The 25,800-nt window shown below is 38.0% G+C and overlaps 4 protein-coding genes across 9 annotated transcripts; 2 read left to right on the top strand and 2 right to left on the bottom strand.

Moving 5' to 3' along the window:
- Positions 1–669: 669 nt before the first annotated feature.
- cbx5 (chromobox homolog 5 (HP1 alpha homolog, Drosophila)) lies at positions 670–6,880 on the bottom strand. The gene is made up of 5 exons (XM_004070469.5): positions 6,314–6,880; positions 5,647–5,831; positions 5,187–5,424; positions 3,311–3,411; positions 670–2,571 (listed from the first exon to the last, which is right to left on the bottom strand). The coding sequence occupies exons 2-5, from the start codon at positions 5,775–5,777 to the stop codon at positions 2,430–2,432; spliced, it is 612 nt and encodes a 203-aa protein (XP_004070517.1). The 5' UTR covers positions 5,778–5,831; positions 6,314–6,880; the 3' UTR covers positions 670–2,429.
- Positions 6,881–7,019: 139 nt separating this feature from the next.
- hnrnpa1b (heterogeneous nuclear ribonucleoprotein A1b) lies at positions 7,020–10,496 on the top strand. 3 transcript variants are annotated; one of them, XR_909012.4, is made up of 11 exons: positions 7,020–7,177; positions 7,670–7,786; positions 7,857–8,003; positions 8,071–8,281; positions 8,365–8,514; positions 8,601–8,654; positions 8,734–8,853; positions 8,938–9,057; positions 9,144–9,213; positions 10,244–10,300; positions 10,371–10,496. XR_909012.4 is itself a non-coding variant. In XM_020704675.2 (10 exons), exons 1-9 carry the CDS (start codon positions 7,166–7,168, stop codon positions 9,200–9,202), a joined length of 990 nt encoding a protein of 329 aa, XP_020560334.1. In that variant the 5' UTR covers positions 7,020–7,165; the 3' UTR covers positions 9,203–9,213; positions 10,244–10,496. The 3 variants fall into 3 exon arrangements, 2 of the variants coding, with proteins under 2 accessions (XP_020560334.1, XP_004070518.1); XM_020704675.2 differs by having other exon boundaries at positions 10,244–10,496; XM_004070470.5 differs by lacking the exons at positions 10,244–10,300; positions 10,371–10,496 and adding an exon at positions 9,377–9,688.
- On the bottom strand, positions 10,324–14,418 carry nfe2 (nuclear factor, erythroid 2). Of its 4 annotated transcripts, none has more exons than XM_011477118.4 (4): positions 14,201–14,418; positions 12,993–13,068; positions 12,761–12,898; positions 10,324–11,846 (listed from the first exon to the last, which is right to left on the bottom strand). In XM_011477118.4, exons 2-4 carry the CDS (start codon positions 13,038–13,040, stop codon positions 10,617–10,619), a joined length of 1,416 nt encoding a protein of 471 aa, XP_011475420.1. In that variant the 5' UTR covers positions 13,041–13,068; positions 14,201–14,418; the 3' UTR covers positions 10,324–10,616. The 4 variants fall into 4 exon arrangements, with proteins under 4 accessions (XP_011475420.1, XP_078806728.1, XP_004070763.1 ...); XM_078950602.1 differs by having other exon boundaries at positions 12,761–12,894; positions 14,201–14,380; XM_004070715.5 differs by lacking the exon at positions 14,201–14,418 and adding an exon at positions 13,166–13,269.
- A 6,085-nt stretch (positions 14,419–20,503) lies between these two features.
- On the top strand, positions 20,504–25,062 carry copz1 (COPI coat complex subunit zeta 1). Its single transcript, XM_004070471.5, has 9 exons — positions 20,504–20,757; positions 21,204–21,272; positions 21,959–22,040; positions 22,134–22,225; positions 22,636–22,691; positions 22,796–22,873; positions 22,990–23,041; positions 23,135–23,173; positions 24,493–25,062. The coding sequence occupies exons 1-9, from the start codon at positions 20,740–20,742 to the stop codon at positions 24,538–24,540; spliced, it is 534 nt and encodes a 177-aa protein (XP_004070519.1). The 5' UTR covers positions 20,504–20,739; the 3' UTR covers positions 24,541–25,062.
- The last annotated feature ends 738 nt before the right edge of the window (positions 25,063–25,800 follow it).

Below are 25,800 nucleotides of genomic sequence, written 5' to 3'. Positions count from 1 at the left end.
CCCAGCAGCACTTTGCAGATGTGTGTGTGTATGTGTGTCAAGCAGAGGGTCTAAAAGGCACCACCAAAGCGAAAAAAATCAAAGACAAAAAAAGACTCAAAACATATTATTTTAAGAGCATTTTTATTATTATTTTAAACATGACTGGAATTCACTTTACGGGGAAGTTAGTCATTAAGGATTGCCATTTTCTAATTTTAAAAATCTAAAGTGGATTTTGTACTATTTCTATAATGTGCATTAAATCAATGGCAAAACCTTAGCTGTCCAATTTGACATGTTTCCTCACTGATTCCTTTGCCGCCTTAGAAGAAAGGCTGCCTTTCAGTGTTAAGTTGTACATGTTTTACAGGGTGTGCGCCGTGTTTGCATGCAACATGTGAATGTCAGAACACAAAATGTGCCCATAAAAAGTTTCACAGAAAAATTGTACACATTTTGCACACAATGATTCTACTGGAACCTGAAGAAAAAAAAAAACACTTTTGCGTTGGAATTGGTTAATACTGCCCTCTGCTGACAAACGGCAGTAAATAGGTTTTTGATGTGTGATTCTAAAATTGCATTAAATCTATAAAGTATATATATATATTTTTGTCAGTTTGCAGGGTAATGTTATGAAAAATGTAATTTATACTGTAAAACGAAGTGAACACATGAAGACCTTGAAACACTCAAAATGTTTATTAAAGGATGCTACTATACATGTATACTTGGAACATTTCTCTCACACAATAAACTACTGACTTTAAAAAATGTATATTGTCAAAAGGTAAATAAAACCCATATTTACATTAAAAAATGTGCTGGCAAGGAAATGTATGGGTAGTATCAAAAGGAAGATGACAGCATTTCTTATCAGTTAAAAACAAGCAGTCTGTGAATCTGCAGACATTTGGTCCAATGCTTCTCTGCAGGCTGCAAAACCAGTTTCAATCTTCAACAACAAACCATGTATTTATCAGGGTTAGTCACCTTAAAATTCAAACTAATGAACAGGTGATAAGGAGCTATTCAAACAATATTTTTTGTAATTCATTAAAACTACTGAAGCTTTTTAGCAGGGGGAGCATGGAAAAAGAAATGCAAATAAATAAATCTAGTCTTTATTGTTGACCACAGTATTAATTTCAGTTATCAAAGTGGCAGCTAAGTTTCTCCTTTGAATGCTAGCTGAATTTTATTTTGAAAGGGCGCAAGATCACACAATTCATGCAAATTAAAAGTAAAAAAAAAAAAAATCATTCAAACAATGATTGGGATATGATTAAAAGTACAGAATGGAGAAAAAAATGTCTTTATTGTATTTTTTCTTCTTCTGGCAACACTGTCAAAAAAAACAGAAAGAAAAAAACCGCAAAACAATCATTTGACGAAACAGCACAAATTAAAACCAATATACATCACTACACAGACGTGCACCTACATGACTAAACAGGTGCACCAGTCTTCTCAACTGCAGGCCAATCCAGCTGCCATGTCATTAATTCAGCTTTCACAATTATCATAGTTTTTACATTTAAATTTCATGAAGGTGATCATGTCCCTTTTGAAGCATGTTATGGTGATGGATGTCAAAACATGAAACAGATGAATGCTTCAGGAAGATGAATGATCAATGGAATCCTGAACATCAGATCAACATCTACTCATTGGGACAAATATTTAGGATTTTTTTCTTACCTTAATCTGAAACAAAAATATTAAACTACAACAAAGAGAATTGATGGCAGAGTAGACGTCATGATCAAATGATCGCACATGTTTGAGCGTTTGGTGAGAGTGGCCCTGTTAAAAATTACCGGTTACAAATATTAAAAAAAAAAAAAAAAATAGAAACAGTGGGGAAAACGATTATTAAACACGTTTAAAAATGAATCAGGTGTGATATCTGCTGCCTAAAGGGGTAAAAAAAGAAAGATAAGTGAATAGCTTCAACATTTTCCTGTCAAAGAAAAGATGTGCACTGTTTACAACACAATGATGGGGATCGGGAATTCCCCCCTAAACCGTCAAATCTGGTACTTGGGTCTGGATTTGCAACTTTAACAGATGGCCACCAGTAATAGTTTCTCCAGATTTCTTCCTAGTAACATTTTTATGCAAGCACTTTAAAAAACAGGGAAAAGATAAAGACAAAAATGTTAAGATATTACAAAAAAAAAAAAAATCAATACAAAAACAGTAGAAACATTGCCCAGTAGCATATCACCCAGGTCCACTAACAAACAGCTTTCTATTTGATGGATCCTTTACAGAGTCTGGGCCCTTGTGCTCAATGAGGCATGAGTGGAGAAAACAACAAAAGGGATGCACTGTTTTTGTTTCACTGTTGGACAAAGTGAGGGATGGAAGTTTGGGAGAAGGAAAACAAAAAGTCCAACAGAATGTTTTCCCTGCAGTGGAGGTTTCCTCCAGAGGTGTTGCACTCAAGCACTGACAGCATCCTTCTCCTTCTTGTCACCGTCTTCGTGCCAGGTGAGGCGCTCCTCGTAGAAGGCTATGACGATTTGTGGACACTTATGATTGGCCTCCTTGGCAAGAACAAGATCCGCCTCGTCTGAATCTTTCCTAAAAGAGGGTAAAGCTTGAAATATTTTTGCACCACACTTCACTAACTTAAGTCCAAATAAGGCATTGTGGGATTTCATAAACAAGCTGTAGGCGGTTGCACTCTATCCTAGTCTCTGTGAAATGGCATTTCACTGTTATATTTCTAAGAGGTTCATTTACACTGCAATTTAACCATGTATTGAGACAGCATCAAGTGTTCTATCATAAAACCAAATAAAATGGGTAAGTTGGCAAGACAAACTTTTCATCTGGTGCAACAAAGGTATAGTCAGACTTCATCACAGGTGTTTTTATTTGTTCTTTCGCTCTAGGATTAAAACTGATCACAGAGAATTTTCTATAAATCATAGCAAATGAGAACAATTCTAAATTCATGATTATTTTTATGGATTTGTAAATTTATTCAAAGTAAAAGTATCAAGTCTGCAACTCAAATATGAGTCCAGAACCAGGCATGAGTGATGGTGCACTGCGTATATCCATCTAGGTAATAAGAGATAACATTAATTTTATGGTTTGGCTTCCTGTTCATCTATGGACAGACAGCCCGGTTACTGAAGTTTCTAATGGGTGATTTGCCCAGTTAACCGACACAGTCAAAAGCCTTTTTTTTTTAAGAGTCATTCCCTTCCATGTTGCAGTCAACAGTAAAACAGTCTGTGGTGATTGCACCTAGCGGAGCAGCAATTTCACACCAGATCATCATAATCATCATCATCCCAACAACAAAACTTACCATTTCATGAGGAACATTAAGTCTCCGCATGAATCAGTGGCTCCAATGATTTTCTCTGGCTCAAGTCCTCTTTCAAAGCCACGGGCTACTAGAATTTCCTCCTGTAAGAAACAAAGAAAAAAAGTTCAAACCTGAGGAAATGTTTAAAACTGTTTGTTTTTGTCTTTTGATTCTGTGCTTTAACCTCATATTTACACTTTACTGCTCTACTGGACAAATGCCGTCAGATATTTTATTGAAATTCCTTCTGTGTATAAACAGATTAATACTTTGCTTGTTTTTGCGGTAATCATTTTCAATATGTCTTATTGGTTTATGTATTATAAACAATTTTTTAATCCATGTCTAATTGATTTTAGTTTCTTTTAGCCCCCCAAATATTACTTTTATTGGATTGTATGTAGAATTGTGCTGAAAAGGCTGATTATTTGTACAAGGTGCAAAATGACAGAAGTAAAGCACTGAACACATACAGACAGATTGAGCATGTTGACATGCACATCAACTAGTTGATCGCCTGACTTATTGACCTTTTGTAATTTTCAGGACGCCACAAAAACAGGATGCGAGATCAAGACATGTGGATTTCTCAATGGTGAAGTGTACTGGCACATATCAACAATTGTATCTTCTAAAAATAAATAATTATATGTCTAAAACGTGTGTTTCAAACTTAAAGGCCACGGGCCGCATGCAGCCCGGCATGCAATTATATTCGGTTAGCATGATCGTTTTATATTATTGGTAATTACGGCATGGCGATATGAAGCGCTGGTAAAATTCAACTACAGATCCCACAATGCAGCGCTTCAGCTGCCTTGCCGAACACTTCCCACGTCAATGAAGTCTAGTTTATGATGCTGCAAGTGATAGTGAAGCTGGCCCTCTGTCGGTGCAAAAGTGAAAAGTTAATCCTGGAAATGGGCTTTTCAAACTGATGGGAGGCAGAATATGTTTACTGACATTGTTGATAAATTTATGCGTCTCATTTGTGGAGCTAATGTGGCTGTATTCAAGGAATTTAATCTTTAGACAGCACTATGAGGCAAAACATCAAATCCGTACTTTGCTGATAAACTGAGCGCATCAAGTTCGACCGGCCCTTTGGTGATTATGAATAACAAAAATGAATTTTTGAGTTGCTTCACAAACCATTTGCCGTCTATGTTGAAACTGCCCCTGTACAGATTCAGATGGAGCAGAGTGAGCTGCAGAGTGAAAGCACACTGAAGGCAAAGTACGACACTGCAGGACCTGCACAGGTTATGAACGCCATTCCTGCAGAAAAGCAGTTTCACCCTTGTGCGTGTTTGGTAGCACCTTTCTGTGTGAGAAGCTCTTCTCAGTGATGAAGACTAATAAAACAGCACGCAGATGATGTCTCACAGATGAGCAAAATGTAAGTTTTTTATAAAGTCATTCAATAGTAAAGAAAACTGAATGTTTTTTTTTCTTTTAACATTTACTGTTAAAAGAAATATATTTGTCATATTTATGTTGAAAAGAAGTTTTAAAAGTTTATAAAGTACAGTGTTATTGTCAGCGACCTAAAGTGGGTTTTGGATTTTTGCCCATCCTGTGCCATCAAGTTTGACATCCCTGGTCTAAAAGAAACTAGGGAAACGAAAGATAAAGAATTGACATGTACTGTTGTAAATATCTCTCCCTTGCTTATTAACATTTCGTTATTTAAATGTAGATCTGGAAAAAATAAAATAGATAAATTCTAAGAACCTTGCATAAAGTACAGTAACATCCTAACAAACAAACTAAACTTTATTATAAAGGGGAAAAACAACAAAAACTCATTTTTCCTCATTTATCTTGACAGCCTAGAAAACAGTGAATCCAAACATTGCATATACATAAATCTCACCTCTTTCTTCTTTTTAGGTTTACTTCCACCCTCTTCGTCTTCCTCCTCCTCATCATCTGAACCTTTTTTCTTTAAGCTCCCGGATTCTTTGGAGCGACCCGATGATCCTGTGTTGACTTTGCTGGAACCAGTGCTAGGTGTGGCACTCCCACTGCCTGGTTTTTTGTAGGTTTTCATGAATTCTGCAATAAGCTCAGGGCAATCCAAGTTCTTCTCCGGCTCCCAGGTGTTGTGCTTCCTGTAAAGGAAAACCATCCAAGTAACTCAAGACAGTTGCATAATCACAATAGTAACAAACAAAGAGAAAACACACCCAAAATAAAAACATTAAAACCGCGGTGCACACAGCTACATAACCCTTAACATTACATTGCACGTCTTTATGCGGTTTAAGTAATATTGTATTATTGCAATTACAATAGAATTGCTAACAGATTGGCGTTTTTTGTTTTTTACTTACTCTGAGTATCCTTTCCACTTTAGGAAGAATTCAACTCTGCCTTTCACGACTCTCCTGTCCAGCACCTTTTCCACGACATATTCTTCTTCGTCAGACGATGAGGATTTCTCTTCGCGAGACTTCTTGCCCATTGCAAAGTTTGGTATTTATAGCACGCTGTCACACACACAGGCCGTTAGCACTTCCTTGATCCAAAAGAAGAGAAGCCAAAGTTTAAATAACAACCGATCATCTTGGCACAGTATTTCCAGATGCGTTAATACGCACAGATCAGACGTAAATAGATAATTAAAAAAAGGATATACTTTGAATCAGAAAAGAAGATATGATAATATACGCGTTAGCATTTGATCGACGCTAACACAGAAATTGTCGTGCATAACACACTCGAGCATAACAGCAACTAAATTATTATACGAATAAAAATCACATCTGCAAGTATTTCACATAACACTTGTTCTTTTAACGAAGATAGCCCTAAGATTACAACAGGTAAGAAAACAAAACAAGCATGGGGCACGACGAACTGAGCTCTGCTAACGGTACTAGAAGCTAGACAAGATAGCATGTAAGCGAACCCCAAGCTAACTTGCCACTTTTACAGTTCAAATCACGAATCGTTATTTAAAGTAAAAACACAATATCGATAAATTAACAGTGCGATTACTTTAGGATGATCGGGCCGTCAGTTTTAGTGCGTTTTTTGCAGCGTTATCTTGCGTCTTTTGTGCAGCAGCTATCAGTCTACCAGTCTACCGGAGCTACGTTAGCATGTAGCTTAAATCACATAAAGGTGCTGAGCGGAAAAAGCGCGCGTTAAAAGCACACAATGAATGAACCCGCCTCCCGGTCAGCTGATAACCAAGAAACCAGGCAGGTTAGCAGCAAGGGTCTCAATCCATGGTATTTACTTACTGTAATAGTAATGTGTAAAATTATATGTTTTGTTATTAGACGTTTAATGTACGCTGACAAAGAAACATAATGCCTTACATATAAACAAAGCTCCAAACTATTAATTAAATAGCTAAAAATGTAATAACAAAAGTGTGTGTTGTGTCCTTTAAAATTTGTGTAATTCTTTCTTTATACTTTTTATTTTGTTTAGATAAAAAAAGTAGCTGTACGACCATTCAAAACTAATCTAGTTTAATGTTATGATGGTGATCCAAATTGATGCGGTTTATTGGCCCCAATCTATCATTTCATTTTTATTCAGATAAAATGTCACTATGTCTGCGAAAGCATCCTGTTTTCTCCCATTCCTCCTCCGTTTTTACACACTGCATTATCCTGCTCGGGGATTGGATTAATTGAATGATTGATAGGACGTAAGCCAATCAAAACTCACCTTTCTCTGAGGAAATACTACAGCGGGAACAACTGACCAATGACTGTGTAAAAAGGGGGCGTTCCTTTCCCCATTTTATCCTAGCGTTTGACTGCTGCCTGATCTTGTCTGGCGCAGATCGCTGCGTGGTTGTTGTGTCACTAGGAGTTTCCGACAAAATACAGCAAGATGTCGAAAGATGTAAGTCTTTGTATTCTGAACGATTCAAATTATTTAGCTGGTCCAGTTTCGTCAAATGGCTTCAATGGTTTAGATTTGGGCACGTTGTCTCGGTCGAAACAGCCCGTCTTCGCTGCAGAAGCTTTCTTTTCCTTATGCCGCCATTTTGTAACAACTGGGCCTCGTGGCCTATTGTTGGTTACAGGTAAACGAAATGAATCGAATGATATTAATATGAGTCACTGGTTATCGTTATTTCGATTAACCGCAATATTAACAACCTTAGGCGAACATATTTTTGCAAAAAGTCGAACAATCTGCAATCGTTGATCGCTAATGGCGGCGATGTCTGCACCACCCAACCCTCCTGCTGTTGTTGTTTTTGACGCTGGATATGTTCTGGAAATAGAGACGAAAGTCAATGAGTGGACTTTCGTTTTCAAAAATGTGTTTTTAACTCATAGTGTTTGAACTTGCGGCAACCTCTTGTTGACGTCTTCATCTATTGTTTAGGTCCCACGTGAGCCAGAGCAGCTTCGCAAGCTCTTCATTGGAGGCCTGAGCTTTGAGACAACAGACGAGAGCCTCAGAGCTCACTTTGAGCAATGGGGTACCCTGACAGACTGTGTTGTGAGTCATTTTCACAAGATGTGATTGCTATCATCCAAATTGAATTGGCTTTAAAGTATTTCATTTTTAGGTGATGAGGGATCCAAACAGCAAGAGATCCCGGGGTTTTGGCTTTGTGACCTACTCCTCTGTCCAAGAAGTTGATGCAGCCATGTCCGCCCGTCCACACAAGGTTGACGGACGGGTGGTGGAACCCAAACGAGCAGTTTCTAGAGAGGTATATTATATGACTAGACGTAAATCTGATTTCTTGTTCAAAGTATAACAAATGTTTTGGTGTGCAGGATTCAAATCGTCCAGGCGCTCATATTACAGTGAAAAAGATCTTTGTTGGAGGGATCAAAGAAGACACAGAAGAGTCCCACCTGAGGGATTACTTCCAACAGTTTGGCAAAATTGAAGTCATTGATATCATGACTGATCGGAACACTGGAAAGAAGAGGGGCTTTGCCTTTGTCACCTTCGACGATCACGATTCTGTTGACAGGATTGTCAGTGAGTACTAGTGGTATCTGATCTAGAATGGGAAAGCCCTGTAAGATTTTCATAAAAATTGAAACATGCCTTTTTATTCATAGTCCAGAAATACCACACAATCAATTCCCACAACTGTGAGGTGAGGAAAGCCCTGACCAAACAGGAAATGCAGACTGCTGGAATGGGAATGAGAGGTGGCCGCAGCAGTGGGAGTGGAAGACCCTATGACTACGACAGAGGCTTTAACCAAGGTAATGTGGGTTGTAGTATTTTTTTTTTAAATCATTGGGTCTGTAAGACAGCCATAACAAGTTTTGGGTTTTCTTCTTATTTTAAGGTGGACGGGGCAGATATGGAGATGGTCCTTACAACGGCAACGGAGGCGATGGCGGTAAGTGCAGCATACTAGATAAATTGTTTTTTTATTTTTAATTTACGAACATCTGAAGACTTAAGGTTGTTTGATGCAGGTTATGGAGGTGGGCCCGGTGGTCCTGGGGGCTATAACAGTGGCAACCGTGGGTACAACCAGGGCTACAACCAAGGTGGTGGAGGATATGGTGGAAATGGTTATGATAGCAATGGTTATGGTGAGCAACAACAACCCCGTCCCTCCACCCCCCCCTTTTTTAGGATGAGGTTGTCACTAATCATTTTTATCTACCATTTTCAAGGAAACTGTGGCAGTGGCAATAACTACAACAACATGGGTCACTATGACCCGCAGGCTTCCAACTTTGGTCCAATGAAGAACAACTTTGGTGGTGGTGGTGGAGGAGGAGGCAGAAACTTCGGTGGGTATTTGGATTTGGTGAAAACACACCAACACAGAAGTATTTTAACCCTCACCTTGTGTGTTGATTGTTTTTCTGTCTTCCAGGTGGATATGGCGGTGGATCAAACAATGGCGGTGGCTATGGCCGTCCTGGACGATTTTAAGTTTCTAAGGGGTAAGCTTCTGTAGACATAAACTTGCTGTTACATGTCGTAAAACCAGAGTTTATCATTTTAGGGAATGATTAAGTGTAGCTAACTTTAAACGAATTCACTCTGGATGTCAGGACTTATGAAGACAGTGCACAGTTAACAATGTTGTTCCATATTGTTCAACAGGACTGAGTACTTAGGAGAGGAGAGCAAGGAGAGGAGAGCAAGCGAAGTGACAGGGCAGCTGCAGGTTTACCTCCTAAATCTGCTCAGCCAAACAGTTGTGGCAGGTTACAGCTGCTACAAGAAGAGATGTACAGTAGATAAATCATGGAGGGCCTTCATTTAAAATTTGTCTTCTGTTTTTCTTTCATCATATGTGTTTTTTTTGGAAAGCAAGCATTCCAATGAGGGTTTTATGTTTATCTTTAAGTCTGGTTTTTATTTGTAACTGCATCAACTCAATCTGAAATAAACCACCTTTCAGTTTTTTATAAAGTCTCGTTAGCCTCTTTAGTGGTCTGGGTGAAGGGAGGGTTGACACTTAAACGGGGAAAAGGGCCACTTTTTGTCAAGCTCTGGAAAAGGCAATTTCCCAGTGGTGCGCAAATGTTATCTTCAAAAAGGCCGTGACTTGGCTCAGACAACTTCGAATTCTGCAAAGATCATCTCGAGGAGGCTAGCTTACATGCAAAGTCTATGAGGCTAGCCATGGAAGCAAGCTAAGGGAGAGAAGTAGCAAAGCCATCGCCAGGATCATTGAAGCAGGGGAGAGTGAGAGCAGAAGCCTGAGGCTAGCAGGCAGCAGCTACCAAAAGGCTTAAATGCTGTCTGTAGGTAAGACCAGACTTTCAACTACTGATGGTGTTTTCTCTTTTTGCCTTTTAAGCTGGTAGTGAGTTTTGTAGCCCAGTAATGACATGGCTAAAAAAAATACCACTTGATCAAAAATTGATCTCTTGCAGTGCAAAGAGGTCCACTGTAATTTGCATGCAGTCAATACAGGTTACCTTTGAGCAATGCCTTATACTTTTATTTTGTTTTGCATTTCAGGTGATTTCCAGCGGTATCCAGCACTACAAAAACATCATTTCTGTGAGAATGGCCCAGGTACAAGAAAGTGAATCTGCTGGTTGGTTTGTGGCAATATTTATTGAACAAAGATTATTTTCTTCCACAGGTTAGCTGAACTGTCGTGCTAACGCTGAAGTATTCTTTTTAAATTTTTTTTTACAGTGCTTAAAACTGCTGTGCAGTTTGATTTTTACTTTTTTATTCTTTTTTTAAATAAAATATTTTATCAACACTTTGTGTGTTTTTTATTATAAACATTGGTCTTGTGTGTCACCGTAAACTTAGTTTAACCACAAACTGAGATTGGCACGAAAAGTAAAAACACTTCCAAAGCACAGACGAGTCCTTATATTCAGCACTGATCTCTTGCTTCCATCGTATGAGGTACCAAATAAATTTTCCCATCGGGTGTTTGCTGGAGAGAATACTCATCTATTGAGTAAGGTTGTCCATCTTCGTCTCGCAAGTGAGAAAACACTTCTGCATAAAGGTCTCTCAGACGGCACTTGACAAAGCCCAGGCTGCGCTGGAACTCTAGCCTTTCCTGTGTGAGGTGTTCTCTTTGCACCTGCAGCTGGTTCAGTTCTCTTTCCAGATGAATGATGCTCTCCAGCTTCCTCTTCCTGCAGTTCTGAGCTGCCACCTTGTTCTTTCCCCTCCGTCTGATGTCTCTGACCAGTGCAAGTTGAGTGTCGGTCAGAGTATACTGAGTCAGCAGCTCGTTGAAATCATCCACTTGTAGATTGATAATTTTATCCAAAGGGAAGGGAATTTTCAAAGCCATGGCCCTCCGCTCATCCCTGCTAAGTGGAGCAGAACTGGAAAGGCCCGTGTGTGGCTTTGAGTACTTATGCTGAGAGCTCCCCCTGCTGGTTAATTCATTATACCGTTCACATGAAGCAACTGTGTTGTGCTGCTGTCTCGCTGAATGAGTTGTGGCACATGGCTGGGAGTGAGAGGAATTTTGAGAAGAAAAATACGGATTTACACCTGAGTCAAAATATGAGTGATTTGGACCTTGGTAGTCCATTGAATAACTGATATGTGCTCTCCTGGTATGATCATTAATGTTGCCTGAGTTAACATCACTGTAAGGCACATTTATTTCTACATTATGGTAACCTTGTGCAGCACCCACTGGATTTAGTGGAGATGTCAAAGGTGGACTTGATCCCAAAGAAAGACCAGCCTCTGACTCCAGACCATCAGCCATGCGGCCATGCATGTTTTGGCCATGTGCTGTCCAAAGCATGTGTCGACTTGAACCCGGAGAAAGACGGGCATTAGTTCTCCTGTGTCCATGACTTGTCCCCAACATGTTTCCAGGAGACGGCAGAGTTTGAGCGGGCATGGAGATCATTCGCTGACTAGTCTGAGAGTTTTCATATGTTGCCCTGCCGCCCAGAGGATGGCAGTGAGACACTTCTTCAGAGTAACATCCAGCATACGTCCTGGCAGTGCTCAGCTCACAAGTTGCAGGAGGGGGTTCAGAGTGAGACTGAGCCATGCCATATTCTCCTGTGGGGTCAGTAGTCTGGTACTGAGTTGCTTCATAGGAGGCATCAGTTGGTACTTCGAACTCCTGCAACAAACACATCCAGGTAAGAATAATGGAGAAAAACCACAGTGCGGACAATTAAAATAGCTATTGATTTTATTGATATATGTTAAAAGCAGAAGATATTATATTCTCTCCCCACACGTCATTTGGTTTATCACTAAGCAGAATTTGCCCTTCTTTTAGTCTGCCACCCACAGCTTACAGAGGTTTTCCAAAGACGTGATCTGGTTTCACTTTTTAACAGATGGCTATTGTGCAGCGCAGGGGGCCAGAAGCAACTTCCAGTATGTCCCTTCTCACATTTTCTTCATCCTGCCATCACTCAAATACACTATTGTGACTTGCTTTACTCTAGTGTAGCTTAGAAGAAGCCATTAAAATAGACAGAGTACAACAACGTAAAAACAAGGCAGTTTTTATTTGCTACCATAAATATTTGAGTGTCAATTTCTCTTTCAACCAACGCGTCTTTTCATTTTTTGCCTCAGCTCTGCGGTTTGTGCTCATTGACACATGTTTTGCCTCATATTAACAAGGGAACATCTAGTTTTGTGCTAAATCAGCAGTTTGTAACCATCTCTGAAGTGGAATACAACTTAATCACTAAAAAGATTCCATAAGCAATTCACTGTTCAAAGTTCTCTGTCTTGTTTTATTATCCCTTCAGAAGTTTTTTATGTCATCAATTTTATCGTAAACACACAAAAAAGGATTGAAACAAAAAGTACAGCCTTGCCTTTACAGCTCTAAATATGTGAACAGAATTATGCATCTTTTCAATAGGATTTAACTTGTGACTTTTTGTTGTTGCATGTGATCTGAACAACATAGAAATCCTTTTAAAATCTTATGCAGTCTAATGTTTTATGATGAAAAATTAAATAGTTTTACATTTTATCAAAACAGAGGTCTCCCAGTCTATCTATCATTGTTACCTGCAGCTCTGTTATTGCCATCAACTCCTGCCAAGCAACATCCATTTCGGCGTCCTGCGGCTGTCCATTGGGCCTATCTCCAGGGAAATTAGCTGAAATGGACAACCCCCCACATAGCCTGCCAGAAGTAGCCACTACCTGTGTGAATGTAAAAATAGAAAACAACTGTTATTATATTTTTTGACTGGATTCTGTTGAGCATCTTTTTTTTCCGTTTTCAAAGCAGACTCACGTCACAGTTTCTCCTCAGAGGGAGAATATAATTGACCGTTGAACACATTCAGAGAAGTCTGCAGCAAACAATCAACCTGGAGAAACAGAACAACTTGTAACTATAACTCACTATTCTGCATAAAGTACACAAATCTAACAAACAATTTCAATGTCTGTCAGTCTGTAACTCACAGCTTTTCTCCACATATACAAATCTCTTTCATAGCTCTTGATTTTCCGGTGCTACATTAGTGACTTTTTGGGTGTTTGGGAGTTCTTTTGGAACTCATAAAAGGATCAGTTCAGTTAAGATGACTCCTCCCATCAGCTGTTCCAGGCTGCAGTTATGCCAAGCCCTGATAAGACAATCTGGGGGAAAACAGAGTCCTCTGAAAGAACAGAGTGGGGACTTATGACCGCTTTGGGAAATTTTGGTTCATTAGTTGTCCGTAAGTTTTAGGTTCTTTGGAAAAAGTCAGACACAAAACGTTAAATTGTGCACTTCTTGTTGAAATTTTATTTTATTTTTGAGTCTCAAAACCCATTTATCGGCAAATAATGTAATTATGTGTGAGTGTGCACTCACACTAGTATACTGACTATTATGCATGCCGTCTGCTGCCTATTTATAACCTTGGCAATATAAAAGATGTTTGTTTCAAAACTAAATTAAAGTGCCATGCAAGGCTGCAGTTGTGCATCAGAACACGCATACACCTGCTTCACTGACCCTGAATACATTTTTTTTAATATTTGTAGACAATTAAATATTTTTTCAAAAAACCTCAAATTTTGTATGCTCTAGAATTGCTTAAGGCAATTTTTAAAACTTTCTGTTAAACATATGTTTAAAAAAGAATTGTTTAATCAGCACAATTTGCAATAAAATTGTGTTGAAATTAATTGTTAAAACTATTAAAAAAGATTTTTTGTACAGGCAAAACGAAGTACATACTTTTACAAAATACTTGAAATGTACTTTGAAGAGTACGCCTTTTAAACTGGGTGAGTATGTTGTTATAAGTTATATTTATTTCATATCAAATGTATTCAAAACCATGCTTTTTTATGTATTTATTCATGTGTTATTAGGGTTTAATTCTAGCTTAACATTTCTGAAACTCTGTGTGTTTTTTGTGCTGGAACTTATTAAAAGCATCATCAGTCACCAGTCTTCCGAAGAAGTATGCAATGTCAACACAAAAGTACTAATAGAGAAGAACGTACCTGAGCAAGAATCTCCGCATCTTCAACAGTTGATAGGTAAAAATTAAAAATAAAATCAGGTGTTCAGCAGGATCCTTTTGGTTTGAAAAAATACAAGGTAAAAATGTTAGAGCCGTTCAAACATAGTACAGGAGGGTACAAGGCTCAGGGCCTCTTGCTCTGAGTCCTATTCAACTCTGTCTCTCCCTGTTAGGCTTCTCTGCAGCCACCAGCATAAATGGGATGGCTCTGTGCAGACAAACGCAACCTTCCTGTAAAGCACCCACACCATCTTTTTTTCTTTTTTTTTTTTACACTATTGTATCCTTAAGCTTGCACTCCAACCTCCAAATTTCCCCTTTGCCCACATTACAAACCACAAACCAACAGTCTGGCACACACCACAAAAAATGTCTTTCCTCTGAGAAAAAGGTAGCTGCTTACAAATTCCCCCAAAACACTGTAAATTATTTGGATTCCAGTTTTCTAAAAACAAAACAGGTAAAAAAGAGATTTAACGCTGAAACGTAAAGAACGTAAAGAGAAGCGAGCCAAATGGTTGTCTTAGAACCGGCCAGAACAATGTCCTTCCAAAAGAGTGTGATGTGGAGCACCTGGAGTCAGAGCAAGCATGGCAGTGAGGGCCCTGCTCAAGCAGAAGTGGCTTTGAGGCAGGATTGAGTCTTGGTTTAGCAGGGATGGAATGTACACCCTCCGACAGGTAAGAAAGACCACATTGTTCTTCTATTTGGCAGAGCAACTGCAAGGGAAGAGAAGGAAGGGGGAGAATGAAGGGGAGCGTGTCTTACATAGCAAGTGATCATTAAGATCCATCACCAGGAAAAAAGAAAAAATTTGATTTGTCCAGATCTGGAACTCCAAACAGGGAATCTGCATGTGTTCAAATGTTTTAGTAAATGTATTTAATAAAATATTTATTCATTATTTTCAGCACAATAGCATCACAAATAACAGTTGCAACTTTCAACAGGGATAAATTAAGACCACAATGGATTAGATGAGATTTTCTAAGTGTCTTGCTAGTCAACCAGTTGGTACCCGATTTAAACGGTTTACTAATAAAGTACAGTCAATTTTTTGTAATAAATTAATTTTAAGTTTCTATTCTTTTTAACCATCTGTTTATTGAATATTTCTAAAAAAATAAAGCTTATTTAAAGTATATTTTACTAAAAGAGTTTTAAATGTACTCAAATAGGCACGGAACCAAACCGAATTTTTCACAACCTCTTCTTCCTCTTGTTAATTTACATGTCAAAAATTTGATTTTGACATGAATGCAAACCAATGTCTTCTATAAGGGATTCTGTTTAACTCGATGTTTTGTATATCCTTATATCATCATATATTTACACAGGTGCAAACGTCTGTTCTTTTTTTTAAATTTGGTAAAGTCATAACTATTTCCGGAAACATGACAACGTGATAACGTCTTATTTATCCAAATGTTTTCTCTGGCATTTTCTACACATGGAAAAGTAGCTGACAAAGTCAAGAAAGGTGAACGTCTAACAGGAATAAGAAGAAGGGACTTCCCAAACCAAGTTCCTAGCACCCAGCCCCTGACTCAACCCCTGCCACAGCGAGCCAAAGACACCCTGTTATTACTGCAACCACAGTGGTTTTAACTCTGGACACAGTTCCCAGATCAACGCCCACATTCCCACCATGTGTTCGCTTGCTTCAATTAGTCTTTGACATCTCTGCTTTATGGCTTCTCTGAATCTCCCCGGTCTGTCATAGTTCAAATCTTAAGCACCTCAGCCACTTAACCAACTTTACTTTAGAAGCAGAGGTTAGTCACTGCCCTGCAACAGCCGACAGCTGAGTCCCGTAGGCTTAATGACCCCAGCTCACATAAGACCATGTCATAATACAAGCTGACCTGCATTGTTGAAAACGTGGTTACTTTTTCTTGATTTTTGCCACACATATGAGCGATGACATATGTCCCCAGCTGCTGATGTGTCTACTCAGGAGTTTTGGCCTGTTTGTTTTTTCTTCAGAAAGCTTTTTTTCTCAATATAGGAGGAAATACCCACTCCCTGCCACACTAAACCAGTGTTTTCAGTGAGCTGTGGTATTAGAAAGGGAATGTTTTGAAGTTTGCTTCTGGGAAGTGAAAAAATACTGGATTCCAAATGCTGGTTAACTGACCTTTTGTCATATAGTGAGTTTTGGAGTGGAGATATTAACCTGGAAGATATCTCATTTGTTATTTTAATCATTCTGGAGTGCTAATTTTTATCTAGACAACACATGTTATGAGGGTAAAGAAAACCTACTGATTATGTTGTTTTTGTTTCTGTATTATTGTTAAGAAAAATTATTTCTCTGGAACACGGACCTCGCCAAAAGATCAGATCCAGAAGCAGACAGAAATGAGGCCTTTGCTCTGTCGACTGTTTTTCGTGATGGTAACTCATTAAAATGCAACCACAACCTGGAGACAAAATGAGGAACCTGAAGATGCAGCATCATTCTTCAGAGTGTCCCAATAAGGCCCGCTCTTATCTTGAGATGTTCAGATTATGAAGATGTCTTGCAACACCAGTGTTACATGTCTGGGTTACTTTCAGATAACTTAAACTGTGGTCTACTTTTTTTTTGACATTGACATCAACCTTTACTTAGTATTCCTACCAATGGTGTAGCAGGAAAAACTGTTTAAAAAGTTGTAATAGCAATATGAAATGTTTGGAGTATATCCACACTGAAATGTGTTAAGTGTGTGACAGTAATTATGGGTGTGAAGAATGTTCATTGCACTAAAAGTGAAGGTGGCTTAGTGGTTCAGACAGAAAAGGAAGGCATGGAAAGGAGGATGTTTGGTTGGCGGAAGCTCTGCTGAATGCTGATAAAAGAAGTACTTGATTCTTAGGAAGGGAACTGCTAACTGCTGTGGTTGCTGGCATAAGCTGGGAAGAGGGTAGCAGCCCATGCTTTCAAAATATTGAACATACATATTAAAATGATATTTTCATCTTTTTATGACATGTCCTATTGTAGGGAGGATTTCTCATCCTTTTCATTCCCATATCGACTTTGAATTCACTCACTGAGTCTTAAATTAACGCATCTGCAATTATTTTGCAGGAGTTATAAGGGATAGGTAGGTTATTATTAATATTATTATTTTGGAAAAACTTAAATATATTTTGCCACAGAGCAAAGTTTTTGGAGTTTTGTATTTTGCATTAGTTTAATTTTTTTTTAGCAAATCTGTTGTCAACATTGTCACTCTACTCTCTTTCAAAAACATGCTAGAGAAAAGCATAAAGCCATGTACAATTTTGTGTGATTCCTTATATCAAATGTCTTGATAATGGTGCCGAAAAGTGTTTTAATATTTAGATATGAGTGAGTTCACAGCAGCATATAGTTTCCTCTGAGCTTAAAACAATTTCAAAATCTTGGTGGCTGAATTGTGCAAACATAGTGTGCTATTGCAACATTTCATGGCTTCCCACAGTCCTAGAATGGGTGTGCTTCAAACAAATGTGTGTTTCTATACTCAACGTTTGCTGCAGAAGGCAAATAACAAACGCTGCAAACCCTTTTTCCCAGCTTCACTTGAAACTCAAAACTAAAAATATAAAACACTTACGCCAAGTGATGTCATTTATGGAATACGATAGAGGGAAATCCCCATCAGCCATGGATTTTAAAACACTTCCCAGAAGAATGAACTAAGATAATTGGAGTTGGTTAAATGTGGGAGGATCCTGGAAGAAATAGAAAAAGAATAGATGCTGATGGTGTTGACTATAAACTAATTTAAACTACAACAAAAATAGAATTCTAATCTCGGCACAGTGTTCTATGGAGAGGTGGTAATATTTACTCTGATACATTTTTTGAGTACTTTAAAAAAATACACATCTTAAAATGATTTAACTGGATTGTGGGTTTTACTTTTACTTGAGTAAATGTCCATCCATCAGTCCACTTTATAAACTGGCTAAATTCATTTCAGGGTTTAAGAGCTGCTGTGTATATATATATATAAAAAAAAACAATGCCCCTCTCACCCTATGCGGGTGGTTTCTCCTCCAAGCTCGGGTCCTCTACCAGAGGCCTGGGAGCTTGAGGGTCCTGCGCAGTATCTTAGCTGTTCCTAGCTCTGCGCTTTTCTGGACTGAGAGGTCTGAGGTCTTTCCAGGTATCTGTTGTAGCCACTCCTCCAGCTTGGGGGTTACTGCCCCGAGTGCTCCAATTACCACAGGCACCACTGTCACCTTCACTTTCCAGGCTTTCTCCAATTCTTCCCTGAGTCCCTGGTATTTCTCTAGTTTCTCATGGTCTTTCTTCCTGATGTTCCCATCGCTTGGCACTGCCACATCCATCACAACGGCTTTCCTCTGTTCTTTATCCACCACTACAATGTCTGGTTGGTTTGCCATTATCATCCTGTCAGTCTGTATCTGGAAGTCCCACAGGATCTTTGTTCTCTCATTCTCTACCCCTTTCAGAGGTGTTTCCTATTTTGACTTTGGGGTTTCCAGGTTATATTTTGCACACGAGTTTCTGTATATTCTTCCAGCCACTTGATTGTGGCGCTCCATGTATGCTTTCCCTGCCAGCATCTTACACCCTGCAGTTATGTGCTGGGTTGTTTCAGGCTTCTCTTTGAACAGCCTACACCTTGGGTCTTGTCTGGTGTGGTAGATCGGAGCCTCTATGGCTCTGGTGCTCAGTGCTTGTTCCTGAGCTGCCAGGATGAGTGCTTCAGTGCTGTCCTGTAGGCCAGCCCTTTCTAGCCATTGGTAGGACTTCTTCATATCAGCCACTTCAGTTATGGTCTGGTGGTACATCCCATGCAGGGGCTTGTCCTCCCATGAGGATCTGTCCTCCAGCACTGTATCCTCTGCTCTCCATTGCCTGAGACATTCACTGAGCACACTGTCATTTGGGGCCTTGAGCTTGATGTACTCATGCATCTTGGATGTTTCATCCTGGATAGTGGCTTCTACGCTCACTAGTCCTCGGCCTCCTTCCTTGCGGTTAGCATACAGTCTCCGGGTGCTGGATTTGGGATGGAACCCTCCACGCATGGTGAGAAGCTTTCGTGTTTTCACACCCTTGGTCTGTATTATTATTCCTGCAGGGCATCTGATAACTGGCAGTGCGTAGTTGTTTGTTGCCCAGGTCTTGTTCTTGCCATTGAGCTGGCTTCTCAGGACTTGCCTTACTCGTTGGAGGTATTTAGCTGTTGCAGCTTTCCTTGTTGCCTGCACCAGGTTGCCATTTGCCTGCGGAATTCCAAGGTACTTGTAGCTGTCCTCAATGTCTGCCATTGTTCCTTCTGGGAGTGAGACCCCTATGTGTGGACTACCTTGCCTCTCTTTGTCACCATCCGGCTGCATTTTTTCAAGCCCGAATGACATCCCAATGTCAGTACTGTACATCCTGGTGGTGTAGATCAGGGAGTCAATGTCACACTCACTCTTAGTATATGGCTTTAAGTCATCCATGAGGAGGTGACTGATGTTGGCCCCATTTCTGAGTCAGTATCCATAGCCAGTCTTGTTGATTATTTGGCTGAGGGGTTCAGCCAAATAATCAACGTCTATCTCTATCTACTCTCTCGAAATGGACTAGATATATATGGACAAGCAGTAGTGGTGCATAGGGGTAAAGATAAACAACATTTATGAGAGAACAAACTATTTTATACTTTAAAATACAATAAAACTAGTATAATATCTTTGTAATGGCAAGGTACATTTTTAATATCAGTTATCATGATAGCCCGACCCAATAGGAAAATAACAGCATACACATAATGCATGCTTTTTTAAAAGAAATTCTAGACACTATTTGAGGTCTTGTGTTGCTAGAAAAAAAAATCAAGCAAGGTAAACTGTCCCCTTCATTTTTTTTTAACTTAAATGTTTCAAGATCTGAAAATTCCAGAATTAGCATATTAGGTATTATACCCCCCCCCATTCCATAAATCTAAAAGTCAATGTAAATAATGAATGAATGAATGAATGCTATTACTACTTTAGTACAGTGCTTTTAGGCTTTTTGTCTAGAGTTCAATTTACTTTTATAAATTGCCAACCAATGGCTTTCTAGTCTCATAAAAGTGTGTTAAAAAAGGAGAAGAAAAAAACGAAAGGCAACCCCCCCCCCCCCCCCAAAAAAAAAATAAGCTTTAGGAAATAGTTTGAAAGATTTTGACATCATTAGTTGCTCATCTTTTATTTGCCATTTGAAAGTGGCTATTTTCTTTGCTAATATAGATTTAAATTTAAGGTTTGCTGGATAATGGTAAACAAATCACTCGGATAACAAAACAAAAAACATTGTGGTTCAGATGTGATCGAACCTGTGCTATTAATTTTATGTACTTAAAATAACAAATCATAATTGATCAATTGCTGGCTTAAGGAAAATGCAAAGTCAATGTTGTAAATAATTTCTGTAAAGACCCCGAGTGGAATTGAACTTTGCGTTTGCGCGTGACGTAAAATTCCTCAACTCTACGTATTACGTAAGTTAGAGCTGTGCTAGCCTGCTGTTAGCTGGTGAAGATGGATTCTCCCATACTGGTACGACTGTGTTTAAGTTTCCTCTTCAAATATAGTGTCGTTTAAAAAAATGAAAGACTATTATCCACAGAGAACTATTTATTGAAAGGCGGGTAAGGGTGTGGTTTACTGTACAGCGTTATCCGGTCGTCTAACTACCGTAAGAGTTGGCTAACGAGCTAGCTAGACCCTGCAAAGTTAGCCTTATGTGCCACTTTCTTTTCTGATGATGTGGAAGTGTCCCGTCTTCCTGGTCACACTGGCTAAAAATGAAGCACTACTTCGAATATTGTTTTCCACTATTTTGTGATCGTTACAGTTAGTCCCATTTGTCACAATGTTTGTTCTGCCATTCTGTTAGACATTTTTCGTCGTTCGCGTCCCGATTCGATTGTAGCATATGTTAACTTAATGTTTATATAAATTGAATGAACATAAAACGTAGGTGATTCTTGTTGTCATTCCAGGAACCATCCTTGTATACAGTCAAAGCGGTTCTCATTCTGGATAATGACGGAGAAAGACTTTATGCCAAGGTGTGTGTTTATTTATTTATCTGTTAAATAAAAGATTATGTCATATAATACATGACATAAAAACAAAGATAGTTTGTGTTTGTAGGTCAGTTATCCAAATGCTAGATCAATGAAAAACAAGAGATGAAGTGTGGGTAGTTGGAAACATGATGCTGGAAACACTGAATAAACCTTAGACCACCTGAAGAGGCATCTTAATTAGTCAGAATTCACTCAAATGTCCTTTATTATGTGAGGTATTTATATTAAAAGTTGTTTTTCCTTGAAAAAATATGTTTCATTGTCAATTTTAATAAACCGTGTAATTGTCAATTAGTAACATTCAAAGTGCATTTCCTATAAAGTTGTCTTCAAATAATCAGGAAAACATATGCCTTCCTAAATACTAAATATATTTAAGCTGTACTATAAGTTGTTTAATGCATTTGCAAGTTCAAGTCAATCCAAATTGCTAAATTAGTAGCTTAGCTTAGTGGGGAAACGGCATTTTCTGATCAGGTTTTACCATTGCCCACGTCTTTTAATTATTTTACTTATATATGTAGAAATTTATTGATTACTATCTAGTCATTAATATGGTTTGATCGGATACAATAAATTGTGTATTTATTAAAAACCTACATTTTGTTTACTGATGTAGAGATAGTTTTTTTTCAGAATCTTTTGTAATGCGATTGTATTTTCAGTATTACGATGACACGTATCCAACGGTGAAGGAACAGAAAGCGTTTGAGAAAAACATATTCAACAAGACGCACAGGACGGACAGTACGTGATGTTTTACAATCAGTAAATAAAGACTTAGCATGATGCTGTTTAAACACAAAAAGTTTATTTTGTTTTTCTTTTCTGTCCACTCAGGTGAAATAGCTTTGCTGGAGGGCCTGACTGTTGTGTACAAGAGCAATATAGACCTCTTCTTTTATGTGATCGGGAGTTCACATGAAAATGAGGTAATTGTTTTAGTTGACATTAAAACATAAAATTGACATTTAATGATTTTTAAATATTATAATAATACAGCTTCATATTCAAATACGTTTTAAGAAACCAACCTAAGTGTGAATACATATTTCATTTACACTGGTAAATGTGTTTTCTACTGTGATCAATACTGCTGATTTTTTGTTATTTCAAGCTTTTGTTTTTAAAATATTATTTTGGGTAGATTTTAATATGACACATTTTTAGAACGTGGATTTCTGCCGTTTCTTAAGCTCGTCTACTTGGAACTAAACTAGTTCTCCAAATTCACAAGTTCAAACTTAGTTTATGTTTTTAATGTTTACTTTTCATACGTTGTCTTTGTTTCAGCTTTTTATCTTGAACGTTTTAAATATGTCTTTGTGTTTCATTTCAACAGCTGATGCTTATGGCTGTTTTAAATTGCCTCTTCGATTCCTTGAGTCAGATGTTGAGGTATGCATTTGTCTGCAAATATTTATAGCACCTTAAATGGTTTAAAAACGTTTCTAATATTCAAAGAGTTTCAGCTCTAAGTTTATTTCTTCATAACTTTTTAGGAAAAATGTTGAAAAGAGAGCCTTGCTGGAGAATATGGAAGGACTCTTCTTGGCTGTGGATGAGATCGTAGACGGAGGGTAAGAAATGAGAAGCATAAAGCGTCTTGAAATGTGTTCTTTAGGGGAAAAAAAAATCATACGTTACTGTGTCTTCATTTTGTTTCGTAATCGTTACTATGACTCCTCACTTTCAGAGTAATCTTGGAGAGTGACCCACAGCAGGTTGTGCATCGTGTAGCCCTCAGAGTAAGCTCCGCTCCGCTCCTCTTCTCTAAAATATCTCCATTTGATTGGACAGTAAATGTGCGAGCTGTAAATACAATGCATTTGTTCTTGCAGGGAGATGATGTACCTTTGACAGAGCAGACAGTCACCCAGGTGAGGACAACATCCCTACTTTACCCCTCACTCTGCTGTGGAGTTTAAAGATCTATTGAGTGTTTAAAGTCATTACTTTGAAGTTTGAATATACAAGGGTACTGTTATTGTCATTTTCTTTTTCTGTATGATTACTTGCCTCCAGGCTGACATATTTTGTATCGTCACATATGCATAAGTGTGCAAATGATCACTGATTATTCAGTGGTAAGGTGGTAGCTAGCCAATAATGGCTTCTGCCATTTAGTGTCTAGATGAGTCTGTGTGTGTGTGGGTGTGTGTGTGTGTGTGTGTGTGCGCGCATATGTATATACATATATGTGTGTGTGTGTGTGTGTGTCAGGGCTCCACTTGATTAATGTTGTCATTTAAAAGGTCTGGTACTAGCTTCTACCATTCCTCCTCTGGCTATGATTAATGTCTGTGTCCAGCCATCATACTTTATGGTTATGATTTGGCCTTCATTCAAGAAATTAAGATGATTAATTAGACCGTGCGTATTTCAAACACCCTTTTTTTCGGTTCAGTATTTAAGCAGCAATTTTCAACTTTCTTATGTTTTAAATCTTATCTTATTTCACTTTATATCTATTTATTTTGTTTTTGGCCTTGGGATCATATCATCTGATTTCCTTTAATCTGGTGACATCTTAATGTATTGATGCTATTTTTAGATGTTCATAAAAACATTCAAATGACAATTGTAATTCTAAATGTAGAAAATGGTGATGCATTTGACTTTAGACCAACTGTCAAATAGAAAATGCTGTAAATATCACCTAGTTCGGAGTTTTCTGCTTCTCTTTTCTACGACATCAGTTATTTGCATTTTCTTTGAATTGAGGATATTGAAAAAAGAGAATTCTTCTAAAAGTGATTGAGGTGCAGCAGAGGCCATATTATTATCTTTACTCTGCTCCTTTACCTGCTCTCTGACCCATAATGGGAGGTTCAAATTGAAGGATTGTACTTTGTAGGTAAAGATTAACTTTTTGATGGCATAATTTAACCTCATCCGAAAAAGTTTTTGCCCTAATGAATATCACTTGTTTTTAATTTTTTACAATTTATTTAATGTCCACAGTGTGGACAACTCTGAACTGTTTGTTCGGGTTTGTACTGGAAATAATATCGTATGTCAGTGTAAAGCTGTGCAAACGACAATAAATGAAATGAAATGATTTTTGATAATTGAATGATTCTCATTAAGCAAACTGAAACTGTTGCCTTTTTATATTGTTATTTTTTTTACGTTCAGAATTTGATCTCGTATTCTTTTTCTAAAGAAGGTTACAATAAAAAGTCCTTTTCTTTCACAGGTACTGCAGTCTGCCAAAGAACAGATCAAATGGTCGCTCCTTCGATAGTCCTGTCCAGCAGTGAGCCGCTGTTCAGCACAGACCACACGGCACTGATCATCATACTCCCTTTTTTTTAAAACTTCCTCTTATCTTTATGAAGTTGTGAGGAGTATCGCTGGCTGATCATTCTGGACTTCGGTTTGAAAATGTAATTTCTGTGATTTTTTTATGTTCTGCCTTTCTCAGTATAATCAAAGTGAAATGTATGCATTCCAGTATGGACAGGCTGGTGTTGGTTTACTGTATCATTTATGAAACCTTTAATTGAAGCAGAATTTCCACCCGTGGAAGTGAAATACTGAAGAACATCATTGTCCAGCTTGTGACCACATTCCTTGTGTCCCATGTTCTCAGATCTGTTTGAAACGGTATTGTTTTGTTTCTTTCTGATTAGTGTGCAAAGAATAGAGTCCTTTTAAGTTCAAATGGATGTTAAAGAAAACGTCTTCAACCACTATCACTGTCATTCTGTGATCTACACAAATATGTTCAACCTTTTTTTTTTTCTTAAATAAATTTTTGTCTGGACTTGTTTTGTCATCGACATAATTTAATACATGTTGGCTACAGTATGGAACCAGCAGTGGCATGTTGCACAGTGAAACATTTGTGTTTATTTCAGCATTCTGTATAGAAAGTATGCTTCACCTGCAGTAGTCCTTGCACTTTTCATTCTGTAATGAGTATTTTTTTTTAACCAGAATATGTTGCTTTCTTTTAAGAAAGAGTAGTTTCTCACCTTAAATCTAACCTCCCTTTGTGACTACAAAAATGGATGTGTAGGTACAAGGGCTCCACCTTGTGGTGGTGTCAAATAACTGCAAGGTTAATTTACATCATAATTCTGGAAGAGGAAAAATAAACCACTCGTTTAATTATAATCTGAACCAGACATTTTAATGAGTTCTCTGAAGTGAAAATGAAGGTATGCTTTTCTGTAGATGAACAATAAATGCACAGTAAATTCATGCAGGAGAAATAAGGATAAAGGAGAAACTGCAAATAAGGATACAAATACCACTATAACAAGCTGGTTTCTGCTATGGTACTGCTTGTAAAATCGAAAAAAAGTAAATTTATGTAGCTATTTATGCTTTTAAATATATGGCAATACCATTATTAGTAATATATATATATATATATATATATATATATATATATATATATATATATATATATATATATATATATATATATATATATAATTTTGAATAAAAATAAAATAATGTTTTAGGTCTATGGAGCCCTTTTCCTAAATAGCCATTA

The sequence above is a fragment of the Oryzias latipes genome, chromosome 7 (assembly GCF_053564925.1).
Source record: "Oryzias latipes strain Hd-rR chromosome 7, Olatipes_Hd-rR_3.1".
NCBI lineage: Eukaryota > Metazoa > Chordata > Actinopteri > Beloniformes > Adrianichthyidae > Oryzias > Oryzias latipes.
The sequence above is the reverse complement of the archived record's forward strand: the minus strand, read 5'-3'. Positions and strand labels throughout refer to the sequence as shown.

Bases quoted from the DNA above. Each gene is read 5' to 3' on its own strand.
- cbx5 (XM_004070469.5), bottom strand. From the start codon at position 5,777: ATGGGCAAGAAGTCTCGCGAAGAGAAATCCTCATCGTCTGACGAAGAA. The intron at 3,412-5,186 runs GTGAGATTTATG...TGTTTCTTACAG, and splicing joins AACCTAAAAAGAAGAAAGAG to GAGGAAATTCTAGTAGCCCG. The intron at 2,572-3,310 runs GTAAGTTTTGTT...ACCCTCTTTTAG, and splicing joins TTAATGTTCCTCATGAAATG to GAAAGATTCAGACGAGGCGG.
- hnrnpa1b (XM_020704675.2), top strand. The intron at 7,787-7,856 runs GTGAGTCATTTT...TTTCATTTTTAG, and splicing joins GTACCCTGACAGACTGTGTT to GTGATGAGGGATCCAAACAG. The intron at 8,004-8,070 runs GTATATTATATG...TTTGGTGTGCAG, and splicing joins AACGAGCAGTTTCTAGAGAG to GATTCAAATCGTCCAGGCGC.
- nfe2 (XM_011477118.4), bottom strand. From the start codon at position 13,040: ATGTGTTCAACGGTCAATTATATTCTCCCTCTGAGGAGAAACTGTGAC. The intron at 12,899-12,992 runs GTGAGTCTGCTT...ACATTCACACAG, and splicing joins CTCTGAGGAGAAACTGTGAC to GTAGTGGCTACTTCTGGCAG. The intron at 11,847-12,760 runs GTAACAATGATA...TGTTTGTTGCAG, and splicing joins TGGCAATAACAGAGCTGCAG to GAGTTCGAAGTACCAACTGA.
- copz1 (XM_004070471.5), top strand. The intron at 21,273-21,958 runs GTGTGTGTTTAT...TTGTATTTTCAG, and splicing joins GAGAAAGACTTTATGCCAAG to TATTACGATGACACGTATCC. The intron at 22,692-22,795 runs GTATGCATTTGT...ATAACTTTTTAG, and splicing joins TCCTTGAGTCAGATGTTGAG to GAAAAATGTTGAAAAGAGAG.